The sequence below is a fragment of the Sceloporus undulatus genome, chromosome 1, assembly GCF_019175285.1.
Source record: "Sceloporus undulatus isolate JIND9_A2432 ecotype Alabama chromosome 1, SceUnd_v1.1, whole genome shotgun sequence".
Lineage (NCBI taxonomy): Eukaryota > Metazoa > Chordata > Lepidosauria > Squamata > Phrynosomatidae > Sceloporus > Sceloporus undulatus.
In genome coordinates this window covers 79743326-79760539 of record NC_056522.1, presented here as the reverse complement: position 1 = coordinate 79760539, position 17214 = coordinate 79743326, and the positions used below count along the sequence as shown (strand labels likewise).

Genomic DNA, 17214 nt, shown 5'->3' with positions numbered 1-17214 from the left:
GTGATTATTCATGGATTTTATTAATATGTTCTCTCTATGAATATCTAGGTCCTACAGGGCAACTCTATGGTCAACTTCAACCAAAAGTCACACTGAAGGACCTAGAGAGAATAGAGAGAACACTCTGTTAGACATCTGTAGCTCCTCCAGCGCAGTTCTATGGTCAGTGGCTGACAGAGGTCAACCACAGAGTTGCATTGGAAGACCCAGAGATTCCTAGAGAGAACACTCCACTGGGCACCTGTAGCTCCTCCAGTGCAACTCTATGGTCAATGTCTGTCAGATGTTGACCATAGAGTTCCACTGGAAGACCAAGCGATTCCTAGAGAGAACACTCCGCTAGGCACCTGTAGCTCCTCCAGTGCAATGCTATAATCAATATCTGTCAGATGTTGATCACAGAGTTGCACTGGAGGACCCAGATATTCCTAGAGAGGTGTTCTCTCAGGTAAAAACATACTGTTTTTGTTACTTGTGGTTTTTCCACATTCACAGGATGTTGGTTTTTTTCCCCCCTGTGCCCTTAACCCCAACGAATGTGGAGGGAGGAGTGGTAATGAAAAGAGTGTCATGAAATCCAGGGGGCGAATGCTTCTGCTTAGCAGGGCTTTTCTATACACCCATTATGGTGTTTGCGCATGCGCAGCGCCTCCCCCCTCCCCAATCGAAGAAAGAAACAGCGCCATCTGTGGCAACACAGAACGAGCCCGCCTCGCGCGCCCTGCCTGTCACGTGACGCTCTCTCCAGTTTTCACCTGAGAGGCGAGCCCTCCATGACGAAACCGCGGGGGGAGGGAGCCCAGTCGGGCTAAGCCAATGAGAACGCGCGCTCGCGCCTGGCCTTGAGAGTGGGGCGATGGGCGGCGCGCGGCAGGGGCAGCAGCAGCTTTTTAAAAGGGCCTGAGAGCGCGCGCGCACGCATGGTACAGAGGCCGGCTGCAGTTCGCCTTCGCTGAAGAAGAAGAAGAGGAGGAGGAGGAGGAACCAAAAAGATGAGCAGCAGCTCAGAGGAAGCCGTGGTGCTGGTCGCCGCTGCGAGGACGCCGGTTGGTGAGTGGCAGAGCGCATGCGCGCTTTTGCAAGCGAGGAGGAGGACACCAGGCGCGTCCTCCTTTTCCAGGACGCGTCCTACATTTTCCATTTTTTCCTGGACAGGAGGAAGAATTGCAAGACTTTGCTGCGTTGCATGGGTTTCTTATGCTGTATTACCGGGGCTGCATCCACACTGGAGGAATAACCCGCTTTGGCAGCGCTTTAACACTATCTGGCTCTTTGCTATGGAATTCTGGGAGCTGGAGTTTGTTGTGGGGCCCAGAGCAGAGCTGAGAGTGTGTGACTTGGCCATCTCTAGAGTCATAGCCAGGGTGACCAGATGTCCTCCTTTTCCCAAGACACGTCCTCCATGCCAACCAGGAGGGATTCCAAAACGTCCTCCATTTGGAGCAAGGCTCAGAAAATAAAATGCTTGAGTGGGGATTCGAACCCTGGTCTCCAGAGCCATAGTCCAACACTCAAAACCACTGTACCATGCTGGTTTGCCATAGGGTTGCCACAAGTTTGGAAACAACTTGAAGGCACATAACTACAACAACATTTCTGTTGCAGGATTGAGGGAAGCAGGGATTTGTTAGCCCTGCATCTGTTTAAGAGGGGATGAATGAGTGCGAAAACTGCCTTACAATGGTTTGGCCAGAACCCAGTTGTAATCTGATTTGTGGGACAACAGCCAAATGCCACATACAGTCGGCCTTCCTTATCTTTTTTTTAATCCACAGATGCAAGCATCCATGGCTTGATAATATTCCAAAAAAGTATAAATTCCAAATAGGAAACCTTGATTTCCTATTTTATATTAGGGACACCGTCTTACTATGCCATTGTATTTAGTGGGACTTGAGCATGCACATATTTTGGCATCCACAGGAGATCCTAGAACCAAACCCCAGTGGATAACAAGGACCCACTGTTGTAGTAGTGCACCTTAAGCGATCTGGATACGTTGTATTACGTTAACTTTATTTCAAGAACAGTAGATGTGGGTGTTGGGTTGCATGATTCCTGGGATGACCAGATGTCCTAACCTCAAAGAAGGAGGAGAAGGGACTGGAAGGTGTATGACATTTAAATATAGGGACATTACAAATCAAAAGCTAAAAACACAAATGTAAATTCATGCTTCATGGCCATCTCAAAATGGAAGGTATTTTGAAATTCCTCCTGGACAGAAGGTTGAAATGTAGGTCATGTCCTGGAAAAGGAGGACGTCTGGTTGCCCTGACTATAACTCTGGAGACCACGGTTCCAATCCTGATTGGCCATGGAAACTCACTGGGTGATCCTGGGCAAGTCACACTCTCTCAGCCTCAGAGGATGGCAATGGCAGAACCCTGTGTCAGGAAACTTGCCAAGTAAGCCCCATGATAGGTTCGCCTAACGGTCACTATCAGTCAGGGACGACTTGAAGGCACACAACAACAATAACAACAAGCACCTCGTGTCCTGGAAAAGGAGGACGCCTGGTCACCCTGCTTAGGGGTTCCTCCCTATTTTCTTCTCTGGTTTCCAAGAAGATTGGACCCTTAGGAAAGCTAACTAAGGAAACAGTCTAGCCACACAGTACTATGCATGTTGGATTCAGAAGTGAGTTCACTGGGACTTTTTCCTAGGTGAGTGTGTGTAGAACTGCAGCCTGCACTATTCTTCCAGTTTCACCGTTCATCAGATTTGTTGGCTTAAGTAAACCCTTTTCAGGATGATTATTGTTACTCTGGTCCAAAACACACTGCAGAAATAATCCTGTCTGAGGCTGCTTTAACTGCCCTGGCTCAATGCTATGAAAGCCTGGGAGCTGTAGTTTTGTGAGACATTGAGCCTTCTCTGTCAGATAGCTCTGGTGCTGCAATAAACCATGGATTCCCTAGCACTGAGCCAGGACAATTAAAGCAGTCTCAAACTGGATCATTTCTGCAGTGTGTTTTGGACCTTTGCATTACCTCCAAGGTGCTCAAGCTGCACCAGTGGTTCCCGAACTTTGGTCCTCCAGATGTTTTGGACTTCAACTCCCAGAAGCCCTCATGGGCTTGGTGAACAGTTAGGAATTCTGGAAGTCCAAAATATCTGGGTGACCAGAGTTTGAGAATCACTGAGCTACACAGTCTCTACCTTTCTTTCGTCTACCCGACAACCCTGTGAAGTATCTTAGATTGAGACATAGTCACTAGTTCGGGGAAATGGAGTGACCTCCATGCCTGACTGGGGATCTGCACCTGCAATGAATCAATTTCATTAGATCAACCCCAGAATAAGTGGTCTGAACTGCACCCCATAGTAATAGGAATGGGCATCCTATTTATCGCAGTTACCTTGTGTATTGTTCATCGGACCAGGGCAGAAAGGAACATTGTGGCCACTGGAGGCTCCTTCTTTGCCTAGGCTTTGCACTCATTGGGCAGCATCTCTAGAGCCACTGCAAGGAGGAACGCTGTGATTGCCTAGTAAGCCTTGCTGATAAGTCTCTCCTGCTCTCTTGATCTACCGCTGATAGAACCATAAAAGCCTGGTCTGCTATCCCCACTTTCATTCAGTCAACAAAGCCTTATGGCTGTTCTTCTAACGTGCCTTATATGTGCCTTCAGGTTGCCTGTCAACTTATGGCAAGCCCATGAATTTCATAGGGTTTTCTTAGGCAGGGAGTACTCAGAGGTAGTTTTGCCAGTCCTTCTTCTAAACTAATTGTTGTTGTTATTTCCCTTCAAAGACTCTAAGGCGAACCTATCGCAGGTTTTTTTCCCCAAGTTTCTTCAGAAGGGGTTTGCCATTGCCATTCGCTGAGGCTGAGAGAGTGTGACTAGCCCAAGATGGGTTTCTGTGGGATTTGATTCCTGGTTTCCATAGTCCTAGTCTAACAGCTCAAACCACTACACCACGCTGGCTCTCTTCTGAACTAATACCCCCTCTTTTATGAATGAAGCAGAAAGCAGAAGTGCAGTTTGACAGCATTGGCTACAACTTATTTTATCTAAGGAGATACTGCACAGGGCAGAGTCTGATTTTAAAAGTTATGGCACCTCAGTACTTCTTAGTCATATTAAAAAATTTACCCCATTGATAATAAGTAGATAGCTGTGTGGAAGTTACTAGTTTCGTTTAAAGACTGTTTCTCCTTTTTTGTGCTTTCCCTTTTACATTTTCATACAAAAGGTAACTAAAAATTAAATAAGTAAATAGATAGATATGTACATTGACAGGGCATGGAAATCTATGCCATGAAAATGAATCAAGTATGTTCTTCAAAGTGTTTTGATGGTATCTTGGTATCATTGATGGCATCAGCAATATGATTTGAAGATATTGCATCAAGTACTGAGAAAAAATGCCAAGGTCATTTTCAAAGCTCTATCTTAAAACATTGAGAGCTCATCATGTTTTATGTGTTCTTTAAAGAACAATTTCACTTGTATGTACCCTGGGTATTTAAGACGGTTGTCTTCTAAGCCTTATTTGGGAATAAGCATAATGGAAATGAATGAGACCTGGTTCCAATCACTGTGTAATAGATTATACTTAAGAGATCACAAGGAACTAAGCAAAAAGATTTGGTGGAAATAAACTACACAGTTCTGCACCAAATATTACTTTTACATAGAATTCTAGAATCGTAGAGTTGGAAGAGACCAAAGGGACATCCAGTCCAACCCCCTGCCATGCAGGAACTCTCAGTCAAAGCACCCCTGACAGATGGCCACCAAGTTTCTGTTTAAAGACCTCCAGAGAAGGAGACTCCACTACACTCCAAGGGAGTGTAGATCCACTGTCTAACAGCCCTTACTGTCAGGAAGTTCCTCCTAATGTTCAGGTGGAATCTCTTTTCCTGTAGCTTGCATCCATTGTTCCGGGTCCTATTCTCTGAAGCAGCAGAAAACAAGCTTGCTCCCTCCTCAATATGTTGTTCATCATAGGGCATGGTTTTCAGACCCTTCACCCATTTAGTCGCCCTCCTTTGGACATGCTCCAGTTTCTCAATGTCCTTTTTGAGTTGTGGTGCCCAGAACTGGACACAATACTCCAGGTGGGGCCTGACCAAAGCAGAATATAGTGGTACTGTTCCTTCCCTTGATCTAGACATTATACTTCTATTGATGAACTTCTTTTGAACTTGTCCTCTAGGGTGTTAGCTACTCCACCTAATTTGGTGTCATCTTCAAATTCTGTCATCCAAGTCATTGATAAAGCACTGGGCCCAGGACAGAACCCTGTGGGACCCCACTGGTCACTTCTCTCCAGGATGAAAAGGAGCCATTGCTGAGCACCCTTTGGGTTCAACCGGTCAACCAATTACAAATCCATGTAATATTTACTATGTCTAGCCCACATTTTGCAAGCTTGTTTGCAAGAATGTTGTGGGGAACCTTGTCACAGGCCTTACTGAAATCAATATATACTATATCCACAGCATTCCCTTCATCTACCAAACTGGTAATTTTATCAAAGAAAGAGATTAGATTTGTCTGGCATGACTTGTTTCTCTGAAAGCCGTGTTGACTTTTTGTGATTATGGCATTGCCGTCTAGATGTTCACAGGCTCTGTATTTAATGATCTGCTCTAGAATTTTTCCTTGCATTGATGTCAGACTAACTGGACAATAATTGTTGGGATCCTCTTTTTTTCCTCTTTTTGAAGATGGGGACAACGTTTGCCCTCCTCCAGTCTGTTGGGACTTCTCCTGTTCTCCAGGAGTTTTCAAAGATTATTGCCAATGGCTCCGATATTACATTAGCCAGTTCTTTTAATACTCTTGGATGTAGTTCATCTGGTCCTGGAGACTTATATTCATTTAGATTAACCAGGTATTCCTGTACTACCTCTTTGCTTATTCCATGCTGAGCTTCCCCATTCTGTCCTCTGTTCCATTATCCTCAGGTTGAGCCCCCTTTTCCTTTTCTGTATGTTTTGCTAGGACTGGGAATCAGGACCCTTTTTTAAAAATCCTTAGAGGTCTTTAAACAGAGGCTGGATGGCCATCTGTTGGGGATGTACTGATTTAGATTTCCTGCATGGCAGGGGGTTGGACTGGATGTCCCTTGCAGTCTCTTCCAACTCTATGATTCTATGAAAAGGCATTAAAAAAGAATTAGAATGAAAATATGTTTGTCTTTAATCTGAAAATGTTACTTTTGTTTTATCTAGGATCCTTCAATGGCGCCTTGTCCGCTTTGCATGCCCATGAGCTGGCCTCTGTAGCAATTAAGGAATCCTTGCAGAGGGCAAACATCAATCCTGAAGAAGTGTCTGAGGTTATATTTGGGCATGTCTTGGCTGCAGGTATGTCTCTGATGAATCATTTGTTGCATGTTTTCAGTCATTACTATATATTTAGAATTTTTGGAATGTATTGATACCATGACATCTCATTATTTGTCATCCTCCTGTATACAGGATGATTCTAAAAGAATGGTGCAAAAGTAAAGCTGTTCTTACTTGGTTTTGCACCCTTATTTTTTAATCACCCTGTACATCATCTCCCCTCTCCCCATATAGATAAGATTACCAGTTCACGACCCGACAGTTAATTTGAATTAAATATCTCTGGCAGGGGGAGATGAAGCAAATGTGATTTCTCCTGCATATTTTTTCTCTGCTGTCCACCACCTGCTGGAAAAAACAGAATTCCAGATATGGTGCACACTGGTGATAGGGTGGATGATGGGCTAGGGAACGAATGAAAAGTCACAGTGCTCTTCTCTCCCATAGCTCACTGAAGGACAGGTTTGCAGGATTACAATTTAGTTGCCTTATACATCCACTCATTTGATACATCCACCCATTGATATGTCAACATTTCTGAGAGTAGATAATTAGAATTTATTTGTGTCTGTATGCTATATTTATTAGCTCATTGGTAACCCATATTTATAGAACAAAGAGTTTTAACTCTAGGAAGGGAATTCCATAATCCACACACCACCATGGGAAATGACCTCATTGTAATTAATGAGAAACTTATTTGAGTGCTGATGTCATTGACTCATAGGATGGAGGTATGTATTTGAAAAACGTATGTTTGAAGCAGGGGTGAGGAAGATATAGCCCATCGTATGTTATACTGCAGACCCTTTCCAGTGTAGCCTCTGGTCAGAAGTAATGGGAACTGCAGTTCAGCAACATCTTCAGGGTCATACTTTCCTCATCTCTGTCCTAAGGATTTGTTTCTTAATAAGAATAGACTTCCCTATCATGAAGTATCTAAACTAAAAAGCCTGCTTTTTCCACCCATCCCATATGTTGAGGAAGTTCACTTCCCAGCATTCATCACCACTGACCCTACTGGCTGGGGCTGCTGGGAGTTGCAAAGCAACAGTATCTGGAGGGCTGCACAGTTCCCTTTTTCCCCACAACCAACCCCTATAGCCTCCCAAATTCTGCCACATTTGGGGATGTCACTATCCATTTTTGCTTTATATCTATGCATTGTGTTTGTTCTCTTTCAAACTGTCACTGTTCTCAGTTCCATTTGTTACTGCTATTTTTTTAACTTAGTCTGGGCCCCTTTCAAACTACACAATAATAGCACTATGATTCCACATGAATTGCTGCATCCTATGGAATCCTGGAATTTGTAGTTTGATGAGCCAGTAGAGCTCTCTACTGGGAATTCTGAATGCTCCCTAAAATGCCAATCCCAGTGTTGCATAGAATGGAACTATGGCAAGTACAGTGGAGTCATAGTACCTTAACTGTATAGTATGAAAGCACTCCCTAGACATCTTGAACTCTCTAGATCTGTTTTACTACATGTCCCTCTGTCTCCAGCCTGCACAGTAAACACATCTGGAGAGCAGCAGGATAAAGAAGGTTGCATAGTTTGCTGATCTCCTCAGTGTTACACATCTTATAAGAAACAAAATAACTGCAGTGGTTCTGTTTTGATGCATCCTTCTATGCATGGTTGCCTGCAGAAAAAACTACTTCAGAATGACTTAGTTGATATGTATTTAATTAAAATTAAAAAGAAAACGGTTGTTTCAGTTAATTTAAAAGCAGATTACACTAAAATAAACCAAATACAGGGTGGAACAAATACATATTTAAAATCTGTCTGTATCCCACTATAGTAGAGATCATATGCATTTACTGAGGTAGACATTCCAGAGATGAGGGGCTGCTACAGATAAGCCTCTGTCCCTAGTATGAGTCACTCTTACAGCTCTTACTAGAATGATGAGAATAGGGCCTCAGATGCTTAGTTTTTTCATTTGGTCCTAAAGTTGAAGGCAGTATTTCCAATAACTTGGTCTCGAACTGCCAGAAGAAGATAATAAGCTTATGTCAGTGTGAGTGAAGGTTAAAGCAAAACCCAGCCAACAGCAATGTTGTAATGTATCCTGAAGGTAAGGAAGGGCCAACTAAAAAATTTCAGATTAAAGGTTAATTGAGCAACCAGACTGCAGGTGTTGAAATGTAGAGTGACAGAAACTTTTTTCTTTTCTTTTACCAAAGCAGTGTTTGACTCTGTTTGGCTCTGAAAGAAACAACTGGTTACCAATATTAACAAACAAACACTGAATTCAATGTTAACAGTATTAACAGCCATAGATCATGTTTCTGTCTCTCTTTGTATATCCATAAAGGAGAAACTAGAAGGGGGGAAAGGGGAAGGAGGAGGATAGTTTGACCTTTCTGTTTCTGCAAATTGATGAGTTCATTGTTTCCGCAGGTGCTGGTCAGAATCCTGCTCGACAAGCCAGTGTTGCTGCAGGGATTCCGCATAAGGTACCAGCTTGGAGTTGCCAGATGATATGTGGTTCAGGCCTAAAGGCGGTGTGCCTGGGAGCCCAGTCCATTATGACAGGAGATTCTAGTATTGTCGTGGCTGGAGGCATGGAAAGCATGAGCAAGGTGAGAATGCAGTCACTCATGAAGGTCACTCAAGCTCTCAGATTTACTCTTTTTTAAAAAATAAAACCAACAACATTCTTATGTGGGGAAATCTTCAAAACAATGATTGCACTACATTTGTAGCATAGTGTAACTTGTGATAGAAACATAACACAACAAGCCTGAGCATGATAGCAACTGCCAGTAAGGTTTCCTCACCAGCAACAATATCTTATAATAATAATAATAATAATAATAATTTATTTATAGCCCGCCCAATCACAAGGAATCCAGGCGGGTTACAACAGTAAAAATAAAGATAATAAAATAAAATACAATAAATAAATAAAATACAATAAAATTAAAGAGAGCGAAGTGAGTACATTCACAGTTAGGCCTGATGGAAGTTGGGCCTCTCTTTTTCACTCCCTCCCAGGTCTGATGATGATGTCATGGAGGGAGGGCTCTTCTTCTTGAGGCAAGGATTTTATTTTAATTAATTTTAATTTAATTCTTTTCATTAAATTTAAGAGAAGAATTGGTGGACAGAGTGACATAAGTCACAGTAAATGGGGAGTAGAACTAGGTAGGGAAGGCCTGCCGGAAGAGATCCGTTTTAAGAGCCTTCTTAAAGGCTGTAAGAGTAGAAATGTCACGGATCTCCTTCGGCAGGTCATTCCATAGCTTCGGAGCTGCGATGGAAAAGGCCCTCTGGGTGACTGAACTTAGCCTAGATTTTATTGGCTGAAGTAGATTCTTCCCCGAGGACCTTAGAGTGCGGGACGGACAGTATGGAAGTAGGCGATCTCTTAAGTATTCTGGACCCAAGCCATGTAGGGCTTTGAAGGTAATCACCAACACCTTGTACCTTGCCCGGAAACTAATTGGCAGCCAGTGAAGGGATTTCAAAACCGGTGTTATGTGATCGGTACGACGAGTACCTGTAATTAACCTGGCTGCCATATTTTGTACAAATTGAAGTTTCTGAACTTGGGACAAGGGTAGCCCCATGTACAGCGCATTACAGAAGTCCAATCGAGAGGTGACCAGCGCATGTACAACTGTTTCAAGGTCTCCCTGCTCCAGGAAGGGGCGCAGCTGGCGTATCAGCCGAAGCTGATAACAAGTGCTCCTGACTGTCGCATCTACCTGAGCTGTCAGGTGAAGCGACGAGTCAAGGAGCACCCCTAAGCTGCGGACAGAGTCTTTCAGGGGAAGTGTGACCCCATCCAGAACTGGCTGACATAATTCCATACCTGGGCTTGGGTTTCCTATAACAAGTACCTCCGTCTTACCTGGATTCAGCTTGAGTCGGTTTTCCCTCATCCAGTCCATTACCGCCCCAAGACAGGCATTCAGAGGAGAGATGCCATCCTTAGTCACTGCATCAGTCTGAGACATAGAGAAATATATTTGGGTGTCATCAGCGTACTGATAACATCCTGCCCCATGTCTCCGGATGATTTTTCCCAGCGGCTTCATGTAAATGTTAAACAGCATAGGAGACAATATTGCGCCCTGGGGTACACCAAATTTTATCTCTCTTTTAGAAGAGCAACTGTCTCCTAGCGCCACCATCTGGAATCTGCCCGAGAGGTAGGACCGGAACCACTGTAGAACAGTGCCTCCAATACCTAACTCTCTCAGGCGTTCCAGAAGGATACCATGGTCGATGGTATCGAAGGCCGCTGAGAGGTCTAAGAGCACCAGCAGGGTCACACTTCCCCTGTCGATGCCTAGACGGAGATCATCAACTAAGGCGACCAAGGCCGTCTCAACTCCGTATCCTGCCCTGAATCCGGTTTGAAATGGGTCCAGATAATCAGCTTCATCCAAGACTGCCTGTAGTTGATTGGCGACCGCCCTCTCAATCACCTTGCTCAAGAATGGTAACAACGAGACTGGCCTATAGTTATTTCTATCCAGAGGGTCCAGATTATATTTCAGTTTATTTGGCCACTACAGGTATACCTTGGTTAACAAAATAAATGTGTTTCCAGGCATGACTTCTTTAACAGAAAAATTGGCACCAAAGGCAAAAATAACATGGGATAGGTTCCTGTGTGACAAAAAAGAACACTTTCACACGTTTCATCATTCCTTTTACTTAAAACTGATAATACGCATATGTGAAATGAAAGAACCAGGTCAGATAAACCTTGCATAAGTGGGGGGAAAAAACCTTTTGAACCTTCTAGAGACCATTTGAAAGCTTCTTCCAAAATGCATCCCAGGATGATGTTTTCTTTCACCAGCAGCCATTTTCGTGGCCAAACTTACAGAACTATGCTTTCTGGTGAGAGAGCCAATGAGGTAGTCTAATGTAGTTTCCCCCTTTCTCCCTGTTTTGCTATTATACATGATGAGTAAGTGATTCTGAAGGCAGCAGCTGTTTATCTTGCCTATTATAGACAGGCACATGCAACTATAGTAGGATTAGCTAGAGTGGAATCCCAACTCAATTTATTGCAGACATGGTACCAAACACCTGTGCTTTCACCTTCTTCCCAATGCCAGTGTTGCTTTAAAAAATAAGTCCAGCTAGACAGAGGGTGAAGGGGGGGGGGGGGCTGAACGGGCATAAAAAGATTTTGTAAAAAGGCACTTCACTGTCAAATGCTTTGTTAACTGAAGTATTCTTATATTTAGCTCTTTGCTCACTCGAAGCATAGTTCAGAATGCCTGCAGCTCTATCTAGAAAGCTGACAAGGAGAACTAAATTTGTATGTCATCAATATGTTTATGACATTTTATTTCAGGCATATGGACACTCATGTGGCTGTTAGACGGCATGATAGACCAAATGGAATCTTGTGAAGTCCTATTGGCACAAATGTCATGAGACAGGCATAGCCCTCCAGCACCTCCTTCCAATATCAGATAGCAGCAGAGCCACTGAAACATGGGATATGCAATAATCAGACCAGACTAAGAGCTAAGCATGATTGGGTATCTCCTGAGGACCAATACATTGCAGGAAGACAATGGACAAAGGGTACCTTAAGCCCGCTCCTCTTGTTCAGCACAGTAGCCAGTTTGTTCTCCAGCTTCTCATTCTGGATCAGACAGCAATTGTGTGAAGGAGAAGGAGGAGATGCCACTGTATTCATGGTAACTGTGGAGGTGTTAACAGGGAGGAAGAGAAGCAGCAGCAGTAGCTGAAAACAATGCTGGTGAGAAGGTAGACCCACTGAAAGAAAAGGCCCATTGAGGGTGTCTTGTCCAAGTGCCCTCAAAACCTGGAGTTGGCATTATCCTAGACATACAGTGTAGAAGGATTCATTACCAATCAGTTCAGAATGTGCAAAGAGGAATGTTCTTGCTACATTTTTTGGTCTTACCTTTCCACTTTAATTTTTTTAAAAAAGCACCCAGGGCAGTTAACAACAACATTAAAATCAATAAAATGCTAGTGAGATGTACAGTCTGCCAGCTTTCTGAAAGCTGTTATCGTACCCTTTCTGTCTTAAGGTAAAATATTAGACCTGATTGTTTAAACCATTGGCTTTCTTCCAACTGAAATAACTAGCCTAGGCTTTTCTCTTGGTTGTGGGAGAGAGAACTTATAAGAAGTTGCTTCATACCAGGTCACGTTATTCATCTGCCTAGTTTCAGCTCTTGCCTGTCTTGCTCTAGCTCATTGGTTATGCTGCCAGGGAGATTTTGGGAACTGTAATTTTAAAAAATGGCCTCAAACTCCGAGCTCTCATGACATCTGATTTTTAAAATGCATTTAAAAAGTGGAAGTTTGCATGAGGTTGGATTTGCTTTATGCTGACTGGTGATGGCTCCCTGGGATTGTGTACCTTAAGCCTACAGTCTTGGGTACAGGACCAAATGCTACCAATTATAACCAGCTTCCAAGAGGTGTTCTTTCATTACTGTTTGTGCATATTTGTTTTAAGGGAATGGCAGCATAATGGAAATTCTTTGAGGAGCCAGGTTCCCTCTCACCCATGAAATCTGCTCCAGGGAGCTTGGGGGCATCTAGAGCAAATTATAGAGGTACACAGTTAGGACAGGAGAGGAAATGGAGGGGAATTCCCTTCATATAAGTGGTAGTTTGCAGGAGGTTGGATTTGCCCTACTCTGACTGGTGATGGCTCCCTAGGATCCCTTTAGCAGAGATTTTATATATTTATTACCTGATCCTTTTAACCAGCTAAGCCATGAATCTCTGGTCTCTTGAATGCAAACTGTACGTGCTGCCACTGAGCTATGCTGAAAAGAGAGGAGTCATTCAGTGATAAAAGGGGAGATCACTGTGCTGCTACCCTTCTCCAGACTATGGCTGAGATCCTACATTGTCAAGTGTAACACAAGAGTTTACCATTTTGCTGCAGTAGTCTACCCCTGTGGCTGTTCTGTTGCTTGTGAAGAGCAGGCGCGGCAGAGAAGAGTCTGGTTATGTTCCCATAACCAGGTGCTGACTGAGGATACAGTACTTTTTGCCAAGAGCCTCTGGAAATTGCAGCAAATGATTTCATCAGTTACTATCTGGTTATAGGGATGTAGCCAGATAATTCTCCAATCTCCACTGCTTTCCACCAGCAATGGAATGGACCTGATGATGGACAGGGTTGTCACAGCAAAACGGTGAGTTTTTGAGTGGCTTTGGGTACTGCAAAGGGGAAGAGAATACCAAGTTTAGTAACAACAAAAAAACTACACATGTAATCATAAGGTAGAATTAAGTTTGCGTCTGTCACCAGCCAATGTCATCTCAGAATTCTAAATATGTCAAAATGCTTTGCTTGCAGGCACCACATATCATTCATATGCGTACTGGGGTAAAGATGGGTGAAACATCTTTGCAGGACAGCATAATCCTAGATGGTTTGACAGATGCCTTCTATCATTACCACATGGGCATAACTGGTAAGTGGCACAATTCTTTAAAATGCTATGTTCAGAAAGGCTGGAGATGTTGTCATTTTATATATATTTTTAATTTGGTAGATGTAGCATACATTTAAACAACAAAAACATTCTTCCAATTAAAGTCTCTCTGCTAGTGTCGTGAATAAATAAATGTTGGAGGTTGGACATGACATATTTCCTGAAATTTATTACTGAATTTTTTGTGCAGCCCTATGTATGTAATGACATGAAAAATACCGTGGGTCCTGAGGGACCTTAGAGACAAACACCTTTCATTTGGCATAAGGTCTCATGGACTACCACTTATTCTGTCAGATGTATGAGTTGTTCCCTCAATTGTCAGATTACTGTATACATGTTAAGAGTGTGTGGGAGATGCAGTCATTGGAGAGGAGACTGAAATGCAAAATACTTTCAAAATAGCAAAATATATGATTCACATATAATCATAGAATTCAAAGGGGCCTCATAGGGCAGCAAATCAGACCCTCTGCTTAGTGCAGGATGTGTTTAAAGACATCCAGAGAAGGACACCCTACCACCTCTCTAGGCATTTGGCTCCATTGCCAAACTGCTCTCACCATCAAGAAGTTCCTTTTAATGTTCAACCAAAATCTACCCTCTTTTAACTAGTTCTATCCTCTGAGGCAGCAGAGAACAATGATCTTTACTTTAACAGTGGTTATTAATGAGAAACTGTTTAAATAGTAGTACGAACATATTTTGCAGTAATAAGCTGTCCAGCACATACAATGTGAATAAAAGGCCTTTGGCCTTATTCTCGCTCCAACACTCTTTTTTTCTGTTTCAGCTGAAAATGTGGCCAAACAATGGCATGTCAGTCGAGAGGAACAAGACCAAGTGGCTGTAAAGTCACAGAATATGGCTGAAAATGCCCAGAAGGCTGGTTATTTTGATAAAGAGATTGTACCTGTTGTTGTGCCTTCAAGGAAAGGTATGCTTATGGTACTGGAGAGATGTTGACTTCCTCATAGAATGGTCTTTATCTATCAAGGCTGGGGAGTAGGAGTAAGGAGTAAAGGAGTAAGAGGTTTTTACAGGAGTAGGAGTAGGAATAAGGATTAACAAAATACGTTCCTCATTCCTGTTACAAGGAGTAACCCCAAAATCACCACTACTCCCCAGCCCTGTTATCTATTCCCATTATTTATTTATTTATTTATTTATTTCCCTTGTGTAATTAGCCACAATAGTAATTAGAATGGATGGCATCTAGCCCCTGTTCTGACTTCCCTCCCCAGTTCAAGAACTTAGTTTTTGCTGTGTTGGATAAAGGTGCTGAAACTAGTGTTGCCCAGTTTTACAACAAACTGATATATGGAGACATGGAGTCCTAGAATCTTAAGGGTCTTCCAAAGTCATAATTTTATGTAGTCCAACTGGCTATATCTTACTTTTCTTTCTAAAGAGGTTCCTAGTCTGAGCTACAGAGTTTTCATGTTTTGTCATGTTGTAAAGCTTTCTCAATCAGTTATACATTAAAAAGAGGGACAACAGAATTCTTCTTGGATTTATTCTTTTAATAGTACTGTTGTAGCATAGATTTTTACAAGCTTCATCTGTAGTGGCTGTAGATTAGAACTCTAACTGCTGTAATGCAGAGATGGCCAATTATGTTAGGCCTGAGGGCAAAATGCAGCATGTCAGTTCAGGAGACTTTAATGAGAAGCAAGCAGTTCACCCTTATGCATCCTTCCCCCCCCCCCCCCCAGAAAAAGGATGGCTGAAGGAGTCTGGAAGGGTTATGTGCCCCCAAAACAGCTTCAAAGACTACATGTAATCGAAGCCTACTCAAGACTTTGGTAGCAAAAGTTGACACACATCACTGCTATAAGATAACTTTATTGGTGATAAATGGTGAAGCAGGTGATGTAGGTTTTCTGGCAAAACTAAAATTGGAACTTTTCTCCCCAGAAAATCCTGTGCCCTAAATAGTAATGTCTGATTTAATACATTTAGTTTAAACATTTTATACAAAATACATTCAAAGCTTTATGTGGAATTTTTATTGGAATATATGTAATAATGTAAACAGAATAAGGTGTACTTTCCTTGTATTTAGAAAAAAAATTACTTATGTACATCTGAAAAAAGTGGTTTTTTTTAAGGCACAGATTTAAAGAGAGCTTTTCTTATTATATCTTGTATTAATAGTTTTAACTTTAACCTCATTTGCTGAGATACAGTACCTTCAGTACTATATCTCAGGTAGTACCTACCTAAAGGCCATACCTTCAGCTTCACCTCACTCACTGCTATGTTTATTGATTCCCTTTCAAGATGAAAAAAAAATGGGCTTATCCCAACAACAGTCCTCCCTCCATTCTCATGGTCTTCATGTTCCTCGCTTATGCATGAGAGACAAATGGAGGGAGAATGAATGGGACATGTGCAAGCCTCCCCCCCCTCCCCCCCCCCCCGTGCCTATATTCAAGCCAATGGGGCTTGAATATAGGCGAAACTCCGTTTTCAAAAGAGGATCCAGAACAGATCCCCTCCGTGAAAAAGGAGGGGCGACTGTAGTTGGACATTCTGTTTCGCTTAAGGATTGATTGCAGCACAACAGCCCAGATAGCTATGAAGAAACTGAGATAGATACAAGCTGTGGAGAATTTTCCATGGGAAACTATAGCATGAGAAAATTTTCCACTCCACATCTTTGCCTATAACAGAGAATGCATCCTAGGCCTTTCACTGAACTCTCTGTCAGAGAAGGCTACATGTCTTACAATTCCCAGAATTCCCTAGCATTGAGCCAGGGTAGTTAAAGTGGTCTCAAACTGGATTATTTCTGCAGTGTGTTTTGGCTGTGGGTCAAACATCCTCTTGCAGCAAGCGGTAGAGTTGTCAGCAGCAGCAAATTCCTCTATAACCAAACACTCCTGTTTCCTGTGACTGACTTCACATGGTTTCTCAGATGGGGTGCACCCCTCCACCCCACAAGTGAGTTCCATGGGAGATGTATTCCCACCAGTTACATAGTATAGAAACCAACACTGGAAACTAGTATGCTCAAGTATGACCCAACATCTATCCTAATAGCTATGAGAACATTATAAGCATATTGCTAACAGGGAAGCCTTCTTTCCCAGTCAATTCCCAGATTTGAACTGCCAAGCCAAAATGAAACTAGTTAATAGGCATACTAAATACAAATTAGCCCTTTGTGTGCCACTGGACAGCTCTTAACATTTGGCCATCATGCTATCAATTATTCCAGAATCCATCTGCCTGATGTAAGGGGACCTCACTCAGCAATGGATGGTGTCTCATATGTTCAAAGTACAGTAGCTTCAGTTTACGCATTTTGACTTCTTATGAATATATAGTGAGAGTGCGAAGATAGTATAAGGATCTCAAAAAATGGCATTGAATTCTCTCACAGATAGGTCATTGGCAAATAAAAAGGCTAGTACTAAAACATTTTTCTGTTTTGC

At 42.7% G+C, this 17214-nt stretch overlaps 1 protein-coding gene across 1 annotated transcript in view; it reads left to right on the top strand.

The window, feature by feature from the left end:
* The first annotated feature begins 887 nt into the window (after nucleotides 1–887).
* ACAT2 (acetyl-CoA acetyltransferase 2) overlaps nucleotides 888–17214 on the top strand; it is a 21470-nt gene continuing 5143 nt past the window's right edge. Inside the window, exons 1-5 of the mRNA XM_042463263.1 lie at nucleotides 888–1050; nucleotides 6188–6322; nucleotides 8715–8896; nucleotides 13636–13753; nucleotides 14568–14711. Of these exons, the coding sequence (XP_042319197.1) occupies nucleotides 993–1050; nucleotides 6188–6322; nucleotides 8715–8896; nucleotides 13636–13753; nucleotides 14568–14711 (637 nt within the window). The 5' untranslated portion in view covers nucleotides 888–992. The remainder of the gene's footprint in view (nucleotides 1051–6187; nucleotides 6323–8714; nucleotides 8897–13635; nucleotides 13754–14567; nucleotides 14712–17214) is intronic.